Source organism: Conger conger, chromosome 2 (genome assembly GCF_963514075.1).
Source record: "Conger conger chromosome 2, fConCon1.1, whole genome shotgun sequence".
NCBI classification, from domain to species: Eukaryota; Metazoa; Chordata; class Actinopteri; order Anguilliformes; family Congridae; genus Conger; species Conger conger.
Window position 1 is genome coordinate 51716812 of NC_083761.1, and position 16142 is coordinate 51732953.

Sequence of the window (16142 nt, forward strand, 5' to 3'; positions counted from 1 at the left end):
AAAAATAGAATAGAGGTAAGGGACTTCACCTGCTTTCTTCTTCCATGGGGATGCAGCTAAACACATGAATAGAAGGTTTTTTTTAGCTGTACAACCACCAACAGTGATTTACGATATTACAGTAATCATGATTCACTTTATTACAACCACTTCTGAAATGAAACCCCCTCATTCGCATGATATTTCCGAAAAATGAAACAGTTATATATGTCTCACCTTTCTCCACTGTAAGGGGTCCACCCCATGGGAACACAGAGAAACAGAAGAGATATTACATGAGTTAGAAAAGTCTGCTCACCAGGTGAATTATGGGAGACTAGAAGGTTTTCACTGAGGTGTCACGCACCTGGAACCACAGCTGCAGTAGTGGGAATCAGAGATGAACTGGAGTGTGTTTACATTACCTGAAAAGCAGGCGATCAGGGGGAAAGATTGTGTGTAGTGTGTGTCTGCCGGGGTGGGAGGGGGGATTGCAAAAAGGCAAAAACGTCACAGGTTACATGACACTACAGTAACGTTACTGAATTGGGGTTGAATAAACAGGTATATGCGCAGGTGGCATGCTGTGTGTCAGAGGTCGTTACTGAGGAGTACTTTTGAAAAGAAGGGGGAAGCAAATAGGACAGATATTATGGGTTCTACAATATACAGTAGATACCAGATCTGGCAGGATAAAGTGGTCATAAAGCTGCACGCATCCAATACACTAGACTGGCACCCCTGAGATATAAATGCATGAGGAATAGAGGTTTCTCAGAACTCTGGAGCATTAATAACTTTGAAAGTCATGTAGAAATACACTAATTTAATTTAACATTTAATTTAAGTCCTTTATTCCTTTATCGATAAGGCTCAGCATTTTCTGAGTTTATTTCTTATTTTAAAATTGTTCTTTAAAATGTGTATTTTTTATTAAAAAATGTATAGAAACTATAAACCATTTTACGATACCATTGTTTTAGCAATGGTTTTACAGTGACAAAACAAGCATGGGGGGACCTCAACATCTAAGCATTTTAGAATTTCACAGACGATGCAAATCAAGCTAAAGTATTATTAAATAAAGTAGTATTATTAAAGGTATAATTTTCAGGGCAATGGTCCAGAGAACCAAATCCATAATATATTTGAATTCCAAAAATATTCCAACGGCAGAGAAACATCAATAAGAAAAATGGTTTTATCCAAACTGTCAAATTTAAACGGTTAAACAAGGCTCATCATTTTGTTTATTGATTACAATGGTACTTTTACATTAGGGTTAAAATAGGCTGATCTTATTTTCTCACTCTATTCCTCAGTTTAAGTTAACAACCAAAAGAAAATCCTATACGTATATTTACACTCAGTGAGCACTTTATTAGGTATTTATTACTTATTTTTTAGACTTCTACTGCTGTAGCCTATCCACTTAGAGTTATGATGCATTATTTGTTCAGAGATGCTCTTCTGCATACCACAGTTGTAATGTGTGGTTATTTGCATTACTGTCACCTTCCTGTCAGCTTTGACCAGTCTGGCCATTCTCCTCTGACGTCTCTCATTAACAAGACGTTTCTGTCCGCAGAGCTGCTCCTCACTGGATTTTCTTTAGTTTTTTGCACCATTCTTTGCAAACTCTAGAGACTAGTGTTTGAGCATGACTTTCATATGCTGAAGAGAAAACGTACCAAGGACTAGCCCCCAAAACAAGCATGAGCTAAAGATGGCTACAATACAGGCCTGGCAGAGAAGACATCTAGCAAACTGCTGATCCATGAATCACAGATTTCAAGCATTCATTCATTACAAAGGATATGCAACAAAAAACTAAACATGACTACTTTCATATACTGTACATAACATTGCTGTGTCCCAAACATTATGGTGCCCTGAAATGGGGGGGACTATGTATAAACACTGCTGTAATGTCTACCAAATGTGAAACCAAATGTATAAAAATGCCCTTTATAAAAATTTGACAATGTGCACTTTAACCACATTATTTTTTTCTTATTATTACAATTATTGAGTACAGAGTTTATTTAATGTTGAGTACATTTGTTTCAGTGCATCATCGAAGCCTGGATCTGTGTCTCTGTCTTGCGCCTCGCACAATTCATGCACAATTCCACCCTCGTTAATTGCGTGAACTTCAGTAAATTCAACGGAATACATAATCAGCCACACTTATAATATCTCCGCCTTTATTTGTGCAATCCATCCACCATTTTTCGCATATGCATTAAGGACAGAAGCGCATCTTGTGACTCGAGTAGATCACACGTATTCTGTGGTTCTAGCCCTGTGTCTATATGACACATATTTCCTGGACAGAATGCGTCCTATGTGCACCTGAAAATCGTTGGAAAAGGCGTATTACTTCTGGACCGTAGAATCAAGACTAAATACTGAAAGGTATCTTATTTCCACACTAGGGAAGCAATTGAACACAAACACTGACTAATCAGAAACACCTGTGAAGCCATTTGGCAACATAGTCCCCCCCCAAGTATGGTGCGCAAAAATGGGGAAGGGGGTGTTCTACATGGGGAAAACATAGAAAATGTTTTTAATATAAGCTGAGAATCTAACTACATGTGAATTGTTTGATTACAGACCTAGAATTGTAAAATCTAAAATAAAGCCCAGCACACTGGTTGGTGGGAAACCTGTGGACTTATAAATTGCAATAAAGGGAAACCAGAACAAACAGGACTTACAAACTTACAAACTTTTTGTAAGTCATACTGACCACTGTTCATTCCTGGCCTGTATAGTAAAGATTAATGAATGTCAAAGACAATACATTCAGCACACAGAGATACAGACACATTCAGTGCACCTACTGCTTACTGGCCTTTATATATCTGAAGTTACTGGTTTGATTTTCATAACTGTGCACCCATCTTGGCATGCTCAAGAGTAACAGTGCCAAACATGGCCCACGTCCTTCTCCAAGAGTGCTGACTGCTGCCTACGGTGTTACCAGGGCAACACACTGTCTATCAGTTTTAGTAACAGAGATTTTGGGTTTATGGTGAAATATTTAAGGGGTGTGGATTGGGAGGCAGTGAGGAAGGGAAGGGGTTGTAATTTTGGGGTTACCTGTAGTGGGAGTGCTGGAAGTGACAGTGTGGAACCTCTGAAAGAACAGTGAAATGCATTGAGATCTCCCATATTCACTTTGAATTTCCTGTTGGTTCATAATCCCTGAAATGGTCTCTATTACTGCTCACCTTTTCTAACATGCAAGTGGTTCCAAGATTTTAATAAGATATATAGCTATAGTCCAATTAAGAGTAATTTCTGCATATTGAATGCCTCTTGCTAATTTTGTGTAACTTTTGGACTGTTATTAGCAATGAGTGCCTAAATTGTTAACTTTATAATAACCTTTGAACCTTCAGAAAATGTGAACTACTCTTAATGGGCATGAAAGGAAATGGTAGCTTATACCACACATGTCTCAAAACATCAGGCATTCTCAAGTGTAGATGATCACTGATCACAACACATGGGCTTATTCAAATCACTTGGCAACAGGCTTTTTGGGTGTCTTGCATGTAAATAAAACCAATAGTTCTGAAGATATTTCACGTTGGGACAACTCCTTTTGTGGAGCTTACACCCATTTTATTTGCATATAGTGAATATTAGCAGTATGAGCTGTCCCTGCTGTCAGTACAATTATGGCTATAGCTTCAAATTTGTCCCACTCCCATTCATTTTTGTGACCTCGCTGAAATTAATAGTGTTAAAGCACACACTAGTATTTAAGGCACACACTAGTAACAATACTATGTCAAATTGTCTGTGTCTTTGTTTTTTCTTTAGTTTTTTACATGATGCATTTTTGTTGTTTTATTGCCTTAAAAAGGAAAAAGAAGATCTGGAAAAAGGTTAACAGTTAATCAGTGTATTCTTGAGCACAATAACACATTCAGATGGGCGAGTGCATCAAAATGATACATTTATGGCTTGCTATATTTCTACACAATAGCCAATTTGAAAATAGTTCTTAATTTATAAATGTATAACTAACCTAAACCCGAGAACAGCTTATCAGCTCAATAAATTCGGCATGGTCACAAAAATTAATTTGAGTAAATGGGAGCCAGACAAATGGGAAATACACTGATGTGGTTTACAGTTGGCAGGGACAGCTGATGTTGCTAATATTCACTTGATGCAAATAAAATGGGGTAGGCTCCACAAATTTACTTGTGTTATACCAAAGTGAAATCCCTTTAAAGCACTGAGATATATATGCTGCAAATTTTGAATGGACATATAGCTACTCTATCTCACATATAAATCTGCTCCAGTGCCATTTTCTCCATCCCATTCTTCATGCTTCCTCTCAGACAGGATGAGACATTTGACATCAATCAGGATGTCTCATCCTGTCTCAGAACCCTCATCTGGTATTAACACTCCAATCCTCTTCCGTGCTTTCATTGAACTGTTCCTACTGACCTGGCATCAACTCACACTTTACATCCAATCTCGTTTTTCTTAACCCATTCTTCTCCTTATTGGTCTGTCTTTACTTGTGGATCCACTCTCTCACTGCTCTCCTCTCCATATCTTACCCATTTCCTCCAACTCTGAGGTCATAGATTTGGAGCGCATCGAGATGGCAGGGGGAGTCAATCTCTTACTCTGCTGGGGCACTGCCAAGGAATAAGAAAGAAGAACCAGTGTAATTCAACCACAGATGTATGTATGAGTTGCTCTTCACACGTATTCCATTAATTATAATGCAGAAAGTGCCCTTACTTTTTGCCCTAAATAATCAAGGTAGCTATTTTGATATTATTGGTCCATTACCAACTCCTCAGTCTCAATGTCCAGATGGCATTAATCATCTGTTTTTGAACTGAACAACCTTGCCACGCATGTTTGCATTTGTAGGCAGACAAGAGCAATATCTAAGGTTTCATTGTCTGATTCAAAGGAAGTCTCCACTAAATATTAACTTTTCCAGGAACATAAAAAGGTGGTATTGGACCAGTACAGCCACTTGCAATGTTATCTTAATCAAGCCAGTGTTGACTGTAGCACCAGAGGACGGTTTCAGTTGGGGGTATTGTCCTCTGCCTCAATATGAACAGTAACCCCGCTTGGTAATCGGGCACAATCTGCCTGCATCTGCTATGTAAGTCACATGGTCTGCATAAACCTGCACACCTCCCAGATGTAATGTATACTGATGTTGCAGCAATTCATTGGCCGAAAAACAAGATACATACGGCATTCCAAACGGAGACCAAAATAAGAGAAAATGGGATTCAAATGTAGATGAAGAATCAACCTTTTGCTACTTATTTTTCTTGTATCTTTGTTTCCAAAAAATCTTACTTTTCTTCCTGGATGCCTCCTCCATCTCTGGGTTACGGGTTACCATGACAACCTTCACCATGAGGCTGTTCCCACCTTGCCTGATCATGTTGACCACCTGTCTGTGCCCCACCTTCACCACATTCTGGCCATTCACCTACGACACAGAGGCAGTGAGAGGAAGAGATGGGTCATACGTACATGGGCCATTTAAAGAATGATGTCAGAGAACTATCAATAGAGTGGAAGAGATTACACAAAGTGACCAGAGTTGAAGATAGGAGATGAGTTCCATGGCAGACACAGAGATACCACAATAGACCAAGCCCCTTATTTTTACTCATTTCTGACATGAAAACCTAAGCATTAAATTTAAATATGTTAGCATGCCGCACCACTGAATATTTAAATTATACAAAAAGGCATGTGCTAGCACTATTACAAAGTTAGTAAATGTGGGGAAATTACTACTGTTTGACTTAAGAAAGGCAGTAATGAAAAAAAATAAAATAAAATAGAAAAAATCAATGATTGTACTAAAGACATCCCAATCAGGTTTGATTACTGGTCATTCATAATAAACATTATAGGGACAAAAGTAGCCTATTTTAAATTCTAATCAGTAAAGAATCAAAATTCTTAAAATTACTGTATTTTCATGTCCAAACAACCTCCATTCCCAATGCATCCTCTACAATATATACTTGTTCTATGTGGCTGTTTATGTGCTACTGTGCTGTTCAGTTTACTAAGAAATATAAAATTCAGAAGCACACACCTCAATAAGGAAGTCTCCCATTCGCAGGCCAGCTCTCCAGGCCACACCCCCTTCGTCCACTGATTCTAGATACTGCAGAGCAGGGAAAGCTGGTGTGGGAGTAAACTCCTCTATAGGAGTCTGAGCTGGAGAAAAAGTGAGAAGGAGACGGAATCAAGGCAGAAATAATTACATTGAAAAGAAAGGAAATAAAGAAAAAGCTATGGAGCATAATAATGAATATACATCTTTATGAGGACCATTGTTAAATAATTTGCTACCAATACACCCAGAAAGGAAAATGAAGAGGAAGTGATTAGTTAGAAATAATCCATGACTAGGTGTGCATTAAAGGGTTTTAATGCGCAATGTGGAGGTGTAGAACCATCCAACGCAAAGCGTTCAAACCCTTTAATGCACACCTTGAAGTGGATTATTCCGCTGATACCATGGTCATTTGCGAAAGTTGAAACTATAATGAGGGGTCTTTAATATTTTTGGGCAGATCGCCCTGAAACATATATGTTTATGATAAAATTAACTGCTTATATAGTTGTTTACTAGGCTTACTATTTTCCCAGCATGTTGCTATCGTTACATAGGTTGGTTAGCTGGCCAGGCAGTGTATGAACTTAGAATGGTGATTAAACTTGACATAACATTACATTACATGTAATTTGGCTGACACTTTTATCCAAAGCAACTTACAGTTGATTTGACTAAGCAGGAGATAATCCTCCCCTGGAGCAATGCAGGGTTAAGGGCCAAATGGCTGTGTGGATGTTATTGTGGCTACACTGGGGATCGAACTACCGACCTTGCAGGTCCCAATATTCACCCAGACCATGGTGATAAGTGAGCAAGTGTGCAACTTTGAGCAAGATGGAAGGGTTTGTTGTACTTTGGAGAAACAGGAGAGAATGTGATGGTTCTGAGAAAAAGGGATGTGTGTGTGTGGGATGGTATGGAGAAACAGGAGGGTGGAGGGATGGTATGGAGAAACAGGAGTGTGTGTGGGATGGTATGGAGAAACAGGAGTGTGTGCGTGGGATGGCATGAGAAACAGGAGTTTGTGTGTGGGATGGTATGGGGAAACAGGAGTGTGTGTGGGATGGTATGGAGAAACAGGAGTGTGTGCGTGGGATGGTATGGCGAAACAGGAGTGTGTGCGTGGGATGGTATGGAGAAACAGGAGTTTGTGTGTGGGATGGTATGGGGAAACAGGAGTGTGTGTGTGATGGTACAGGGAAACAGGAGTGTGTGTGAGGGATAGTATGGAGAAACAGGAGTTTGTGTGTGGGATGATATGGAGAAACAGGAGTGTGTGTGTGGGATGGTATGGAGAAACAGTATTGTGTGTGGGATGGTATGGGATGGTACAGGGAAACAGGAGTGTGTGTGGGATGGTATGGATAAACAGGAGTGAGTGTGAGGGAGCGTATGGAGAAGCAGGAGTGTGTGCATGGGATGGTATGGAGAAACAGGAGGGTGTGCGTTTGTGTGGGATGGTACGGGGAAAAAGGAGTGTGTGTGGGATGGTACAGGGAAACAGGAGTGTGTGTGAGGGATGGTCTGGATAAATAGGAGTGTATGTGGGATGGTATGCAGAAACAGGAGAGGTGTGAGTACAATATGTGGCTAGGAAACAGGAGGGATGAGTGTGAGAGATCATATTGAGAAACAGGAGCGGCATCAGAGCATGAGCTGATGCAGAGAAACAGGAGGGGTGGATGTGAGAGATCATGTTGAGAAACAGGACAGGCATCAGAGAATGGGATGATGCAGAGAAACAGAAGAGAAACGGAGGGCCAACCTTTAGCTCCCCTCAGCACAAAGCCAAAACCCTCACTGTCTTTCTTCTGCAGGAGCACCGTCTTCTCCTTAATAATGTAGTCACTGCGAGAAAGAATAGGAGACTTTTGACTCTTAAAAACCTATAAATAAATCTATTTAGAAATGATCCCTGAACATATACTCTAGATGCTGTCAAGCACATCTGTTTCCCACAGTCTGCACCCCTCCTTTTTAGGGAATACAAGCATACTAGTATGCAAACAAGTATACTAACACCACACATTCACAAATGTAACACCATTTCTCCTTCAAGCGCTGCTGTTTAACAGTTAATTTGCAAAAAAGTTGTATACAGACTACGCCATACCTATGAATAACCAAATCTCAAAACGGAATGGACCAGAAAGACAAGAGAGCAAGAGAGAGTGAGGGTCTAAGGATGACTCTACTATCACATTATTCATGTTTTCACTGAAGGAGGGAGGAGAGGAAAGATTGAGCTTGTATGTTCATGTCCTAAAATGCCTTGACAATACTGTGCTGATTTGAATACTTGGAGAGGAAGAGAGAAACAGATAGATAGGGTGTCAAAAGACAAGTTTGCACTTATCCACTGAAATGTAGGCAGGTTTTTAAAAACATGAATGCATTTACTATTTTTATTTCACGGCTCCATTTTGTTCCACTCCACCCAGAGGTGGTAAATATTTTTTTAAATGAGAGTGCAGAAGCATACTGGCAATGGCATCTCACACTTCCTGGTGGCCCAGCCCTTAAAGTCAGTCTCAGAGGTCCACTGGGGGATGTGTCACAAAATGATGCGCATCAGTGTTACTAGCATCGTCAATAGTGACACCCCTTTGTTAGTATGGTGAGTAAAGGGGACCAGCTTATTCTAAAAAGTGGAGAAATTAAATACAAGAAATTGGGTTGGTCTTGTCACATAAATGACAGTTCTGAATCTGCAGATGTTGAGGCTAAAGTTCAGGGGTCAACTGCAGTGTTCGGCGGAGAGACCAAGAGGAAGAGGGAGATGAAAAATTAGATTACAAAATGTAAAGCCACTCATCATAACCTTTGAATGTATCACTGTTCTATGCAAAAATGGGTACATATGAACACCCACCTTTAAATCTAAAATTGTAGTTTCACTATATTTTGGGCATCCTTGTATTAATTCTTCCACAAATTCTGTTTCTTTTTCTCTTTTTTTTGGTATTTTTTTCTGTGCACAAAATCAGACACCTGAACATCTTGTCCCTTTGCCAGTCAGCGTGTCAATCAATCACTCAATTAGTCAGTGCATTTGTCAGCCAATGCGTGTCAGCTTGAGTGGCAATCAGTCAGTTTCAGACTGAAGTGTTCAGACATTGTCCCTACTGTAATTTACTGTACATGCTCACAGATAATCCTACTGTATGCTGGCAAAGAACCACCTCTCACCATCTGTCCTTCTCACTCACTCCCTCTTTCTCCTTCTTTCTAGCTTTCTTGCAGTTTGAAACTCAGAACCATCACAGGCTTTCTACATGGTTGTAAATATAGTGCAGAATAATAAGAAAAATTGCATCAACAATCCTTGATTAAAGCATTTTGCATTCTCCTCTTTCTGTTGTTTTTTTTTATAACACTGAAGTCAGTCTATAAGATTATATATCATGCTGGTTCTCTAGGAATAAGATTTTTCCCTCCAGCTATGACAGCCTTGGTCACATCTTGGTAAATGGGTATTTACTATTTCTGGAATTTAGAGTTTTTACTGTAGCTCAAGTGTCTTACTATGTCAGCGTATCACTCAGTGTTTGTGTCCTTACACTCCTATTTCACACTGTACAACAGCGTGATCTTGCTTGAGCTCCAGTTCTACTATCTGCGTACATAGATGAGGGCAGCACCATCTTTCTTGTTAGTGCACACTACTGTAAACATACACGCATACATACACACGCCATTCTATCTCTCCCTCTCTCTCTCTCGCTCGCTCCTTTTGTGCCAGGCCAGATGAAGCAAAGCAACAGCATCAATAGCAACCCATTTAAGAATGTATTCTCCTTTCTGCTCTACTCCTCTCCCTTTCAACAGCACTTCACAGAAGTATGCAGCTTCATCCACACGCACACACACACACACACACACACACACAGACACGTATACGCACACACGCTCGCACACGCTCACACACACACACCTAATATTCTGCCAAATTGAAATCAGAAATTTCAGATCCACCCCAACGAGTATGCTCAATGAAGGCACAAATCACATGCTGACATTTTGAAATGTAGAGATTCAGAGGGAGAGACACCGGGATTCATAAATACAGAGGGGAGGTACAGAGACAAACAGCAATGCACACACAGAGGGCTCAGAATCTCTCATTCATTACACACACCCACACTAAGAAATGCACATATGCACACCCTCGCATATAAAACATACAAACACCACAATACACCCCATCGGCCTATCCGGCTGTATTTCTATCTATCTATCCATCTACCCATCCGTGTCTTCTCACATGCACTGCCTCTCCCCTTCTCTCATCACCCTCTCCCTCCCTCCATAGCTGGGAAATAAAAGAGGCACTACCTGTAAATGAACCAAACGCTCCTGTTTCTGGGGCCTAAGGACGGCCAGGAAGAAGAGAGGGAGAGAGGGAGAGAGAGATCCCCCTCTCCGCATCCCCCCATCGCCATTTCCCCCCCCTCCTCCTCCTCCACGTCTTCTAGCGAGAGAACAGCCAGAGAGAGCCGCGAGAGGGGAGGAGAGGAGGAGAGAGAGACAGAGAGAGAGAGAGCGAGGGCCCAGCTCTCCCAGACCCTTCATACTTAAGATGGAGAGAGAGAGAAAGAGAGAGCTAGAGAGATGGTTCTGTGACTGCGACAGAGAGAGAGAGAGAGAGGGAGAGGGAGAGAGAAAGGGAGGGAGTGTATGAGGAAGATGGGGGAGGGGAGAGAGAGGTGGTTTAACATAAAAGAGGGAGTGAGAAAATGAGGTAATTTTGGGAGGGGGAAAGGGGGGACAGAGAGACATAAGGAGAAAGCAAGGCTGGGGGTGGGATTGTTGGCAGATTGCACATATACAAACAGCTGATTCCCTCAGTCTGATCCACTCAGCTAACATATGTACATGCCTACTGGCCAATGGCAGCCTGTGAATGCACAAATACGCACATACACTCAAGTACACGCACACAGTCACACAGTAACTGAACACAAGCACCATATATCGTCATGACAATTCAATTATATACGGTCATGAAAATATTAGTCTGAAGGACCAATAAAATTGGCATTGCACACGACCATAATACAAACAATCAGATCCCACTGCACCTGTCATCTCCCTTCTCTCTTCATGAGTCACACAGAGGGATAGGTCAGGCAACAGTAACCTTTCTGTCTCTCCTGGAGCCTTTTCCCATTCATAAAGACACAAACTTATTTTTTATTTATCAGGGACAGTGCAAATTAATCAACATTTTCAGTTTCCACATCAATTTAAATGAGCCAGAGTTAGCTAATGAGCTAATTTTGTCATTTCTGTAGTCCCTAACCTGCATGTCTTTGGGCTGTGGGAGGAAACCGGAGTACCCAAATGAAACCCACTCAGACACTGGGAGAACATGCAAACTCCACACAGAGAGGCCCGGGCTTTCTTGATACGATGTTTATAATTAATATAAATCTTTTCCCATTTAAATCAAGTGGCTTCTATTCCAATGTAACATATGCACGTGTGCATTAAAGCACAATGTGTGGTGGCTTCATGGTATACTGTAAACAGATATAACACATCATGGGTGAATACAGTTCCTTACACTTGCACTTGCATTGTAGCCACTTCTCTGCAAATAAAAACAGAGAGGGAAAAGTGGATGGCAGTCATACCATATCATACCATACCATCTATAAATCTGCCTGGTAACTCACATTCCATTTCATAAGTATGTCCAAATAAACACTTTGGCTGTGTTTCATCCTGAAAGACTTTTTCTTCCTCATAGAGGACATATATATTTAATCTCAAGTTAGATACATGTGTAAACTATAGCAGTAATAAACAATGCCTATTATATATTGATTAAAACAACAGTCCACAACACAGTGCAGAGGATATGGCTAATCAACTTCCAGTTGTTGAAAATGCAATGAAGAAAACATAACACATACAAGGAGTGCTGGCTGCCGCAGAAAATGTAGGTTCTAGATAGGCACAATGAAACTATTAAAAGTAATGCATATGTATTATTAACTATATTATAATGTAGTTCCATACTATATACATACATACACTCACTGTGCACTTTATTAGGTTTTTTTTAACTTATTAACTTTCTGCTGCTGTAGCCTACCTACTTAGAGGTTTGACACGTTGTGTGTCCGGAGATGCTCTTCAGCATACCACTGTTGTAATGTGTGGTTATTTGCATTGTATATTGTCACCTTCCTGTCAGCTTTGACCAGTCTGGTCCTTCCCCTCTGACCTCTCTCATTAACAATGCCTTTTTGCCCACAGAACTGCTGTTCACAGGCTGTTTTTTGTTTGTTGCACCATTCCCTGCAAACTCTAGAGATTGTTGTGTGTGAATATCAAAGGAGATCAGCAGTTTCTGAGATACTCACACCACCCTGTCTGGCACCAACAATCATTCCACGGTCACAAGTCACTTAGATCACATTTTTTCCCCATTCTGAACATTAACTGAAGCTCCTGACCCATATCTGCATGATTTTATGCATTGGATTGCTACCACATGATTGGCTGATAAGATAATTGCATGACAGGTGTTCCTAATAAAGCCTCAGAGAGTGTACATGCTATATAATAGCCCATTGCAACTACGACAAGTTGTGAACTCATTTCCTTTTAATGTGACTATAAAATATGTCACTAATAAATTGTATCTTTCAAAAAACAGGAATAAAAAATGCTGAGACCATGGTCAGTCATTCACGCTGGATTATTCCCAATGTCTATCCAGTTCTGTGTTCCTAACTTCTTTCCTTTCTCTATTGTCTTCAACTGTTTGATCTGACCATTCTGTCCACATCCACAGGTGTGATACCCTGTCAATCTCTCCTTCCACCTCTCTTTCTCCATCCATCCATCACCCTATTTTACCTCTGTCACCCTATATTGACTTGTTGCGCCCTTTCGCCTCGTATCACACTGCATCATCCTTATTCTCTCTGTGGTCTGTGTCTGTTCTCTTTGCCTGTTCCCCACTTTCTCCCCACTCCCACTAATCCCTCTATCTCACCCATGCTCTGGGACAGGGACAACTTTCCTGTTGTCCCTGCGTGTCTCTTGCTTTCTCTGCCCTCTCATACAGTAGCACCCCAAATCATTTCTCTCTAGTCCTGGCTCTCCTTTTAATGAAGCCTATCTCCTTTCCTATTAACTCATTCCCTCTCTCGTACAACTCAAAAACACACACATGCTCACACACGCTCACGAGAACACAAAAACACATAAGCACACATAGATGCTTGCAAGCACACACAAACAAACACACGCACACACACACACACACACATGCAAACAAGCACATACCTAAATCATACTCCCCTTCTCTCATTCCTCTTTTTCTCTTACATTGTCCACAAACAAAGCTGAACGCATGAATGAAGGAAGAGAGAGGGATAAGGCAGAGAGAAACAAGAGCAGGGACCAATGTATCGACAACGACACGCAGAGAAAGGAAGGGAGAGAGGGACAAATAGCAAGGGAACAGGAGGAGGAGAAAGAAATAAACACTCACATCATCTCTGTCAATGCTTGCCTCCCTGTGTGTCAGTGTTTTCTTCTGTCAGCTTTCTCATTCTCTCTCTCTCTCTGTCTCTCACTCTCTCTATTGTGTTGTTGCCTTCCGTGTCTACGGTTCTCATGGTCTCTCGCTCTTTCCCTCTCTCGCTCCCTCTCTCTCTGCATGTGAGCTCTATGCCTGTGCATCCAGCATGTTTGTAGGAGAGTGGAGCACAGAGATAGAAAAAAGGAAAAAGAATGAGTGCACAGGAAATGAAAAGGCTCTGGGATTCAGGTTCATATATGAGAGTCAAATGCAACCCCCCCCCCAGAGAACACTAAATCACATGATTCAAAGAGTTGGCCAATGTGATAAGCAGTGAATGAGAATCCCACTGTTTTTCTCCCATGCCAACCAGCTGCCCCTGGGAATGAATATGTGCAGGACTTATGGACACAACACGCTGATGTAATTCTAGTACTTGCAACTAGAGTTTTCATGTGAGACAGTGCCATTGTATGTTGTGATCATTGCATTTACTATTATGCTTTTTACCTTGGTGAAAAAGTTTGTTCAGAGTGCATGCATAAATATAGAGAAAATGAAATGGAAAAATAGGGGGGATGAAGAAGCATTGAACGGTGGAATTTGGAAGAAAAAGAGGAGGAAAAGAGGATAATATTTTTATCACATTAATTTGCTGATTTTTTTAATCAAAGGCAACTTCAATTTCCAGTAGGATATAAACTCAAGCAGGTCCAGATTTGGGGTTTCAAGACAAGTTGTCAACTTGTGTGAATTAGCACAACTGCAACTCACTGCTACACAACATGGTCAATCAATGTATATGACAGAGCTGAGAAGCCCATCCTTATTTTATGTGCTAGAAACCGGCTACTTCTGACTGCCATACAATGAGACAGCTACGTGGATAGCTGGGACCCAATCCAACCCACCAGTTGGAACCAAACCTCTGATATTATGGACCTGGCTTAAAATCAACCAACCATGACTATGACTCATTTCATTCTTTCTATTTCTTTATCCAAATTCTTCTTTCAATGTCTCTTATATAGTCTGCTTATCTCCTTTCTTCTTCCCTTCTATTCCTTCCCCCCTTCACATGTTGTAATCTCCAATATTTGCCCATTCTCTTTAGTTCTCTTGTACTTTCTTTTCCACATTTCCCCTCTTTTTCTGTCCACCTCAGTGCTGTGTCCCTGCTGAATGACCTTCAGTGTCTGACCTCCATTCTGAGGACACAGATGGAGACACTGCAGGGGAGAGAAAGAGAGGAAATGAATAATAGAGCAGTAGAGTAAAAAATTGATAAAAGAATCAAAAGAGGTATGGAATGGAAAGAGAGTTACGGATGAGATTACAAAGAGAGAAGGGTAAAACCAATTGAAGAACGGATTCAATTCAAGAAAAAGGATTGTTAATGGGAGAATGAATCAGATCAGCCTCATCTGCAGTGAGAATTGGGGTTGGATAGTGTATAACAGGCTGTCAGAATTTGGGTTGGATAGCTTATAATAGGCTGTCAGAATTGGGGTTGGATATTTTATAACCGGCTGTCAGAATTCTGTCGCTTTTGCCTTGGGAGACCTGCCAGGCGGCTGCAAATTTGCAAACATTTTCCACAGTAACTATGTGCTGTTCGTACATCCACCACCAGATGGCAAATGTGAGCACTCTAATCCATCGCTGTCCAACAGTAGAGGGCAGCAGTGTCAAGGTTTCAAGAACAGTCCTTCATGAACTCCTCCAAAACTAGCCTACCATTTAAAAATACAGTAAATTAGAAATATTCAGAAATATTGAAACATTTTATTATAATTGGAAAAAAAAAGAAATGTGAATAACTCTCCAGCAAAAGATTGTGCACTCAACAGGCAGGTCTATATAATAAGTAATGGTGCTATATTACTGAATAGAACACCATTCTATTCTTAAATTAGCATTTGTGTAGGTCTATGGTCGTTACAATAAAGAACGCTGGCAGATGTTTTTTGTTTATATGCTGAGTGTGAGTTAAACCAGCTATTGATATTAATTTATACAACGACTTAAATACTCAATTCTGATTGGCCGGGAGGGATGTGTAACTTTTCTATAACAGTTTGGCCACCAAATGCAGCTTAATAATGGTTATAAATGAATGCACATCAACATAAAACAGTGAAAAATATTTTTTGTCAAAAATAGCAAGCCAAATGTTGCAATATTATAATTTCAACAGTTTTCAATGATGTGGGAGCTACTGCCAACTCAAGCATTGTCAGCTTGTAGCCCATCAATGACTATTGAGCAGCATACTAGATTTAGTATGGAATCATCCCGTTATTTGAAAGTAATTGACGCCATTTAGCCTATTAATTCACACAGACATGATTTGTTCTGTAGCTTATGATTGAGAACGATTAGCTAGGTTTATAGGCTAGCCCCTGTTTTGAATATAATGGGCCTATTTCATGTTGCTATGGTAACAGTTTCTGTTCCAGCAAAGCAGTGTAACAT

The 16142-nt window shown here is 40.6% G+C and overlaps 1 protein-coding gene across 1 annotated transcript in view; it reads right to left on the minus strand.

The window, feature by feature from the left end:
- Positions 1 to 16142, minus strand: part of LOC133122459 (SH3 and multiple ankyrin repeat domains protein 1-like) — a 110643-nt gene that overhangs the window by 16980 nt on the left and 77521 nt on the right. Inside the window, exons 15-20 of the mRNA XM_061232440.1 lie at positions 7893 to 7975; positions 6101 to 6225; positions 5344 to 5479; positions 4575 to 4655; positions 217 to 225; positions 30 to 56 (exon numbers count right to left, since the gene is read on the minus strand). Coding sequence (XP_061088424.1) covers positions 30 to 56; positions 217 to 225; positions 4575 to 4655; positions 5344 to 5479; positions 6101 to 6225; positions 7893 to 7975 — 461 coding nt within the window. The remainder of the gene's footprint in view (positions 1 to 29; positions 57 to 216; positions 226 to 4574; positions 4656 to 5343; positions 5480 to 6100; positions 6226 to 7892; positions 7976 to 16142) is intronic.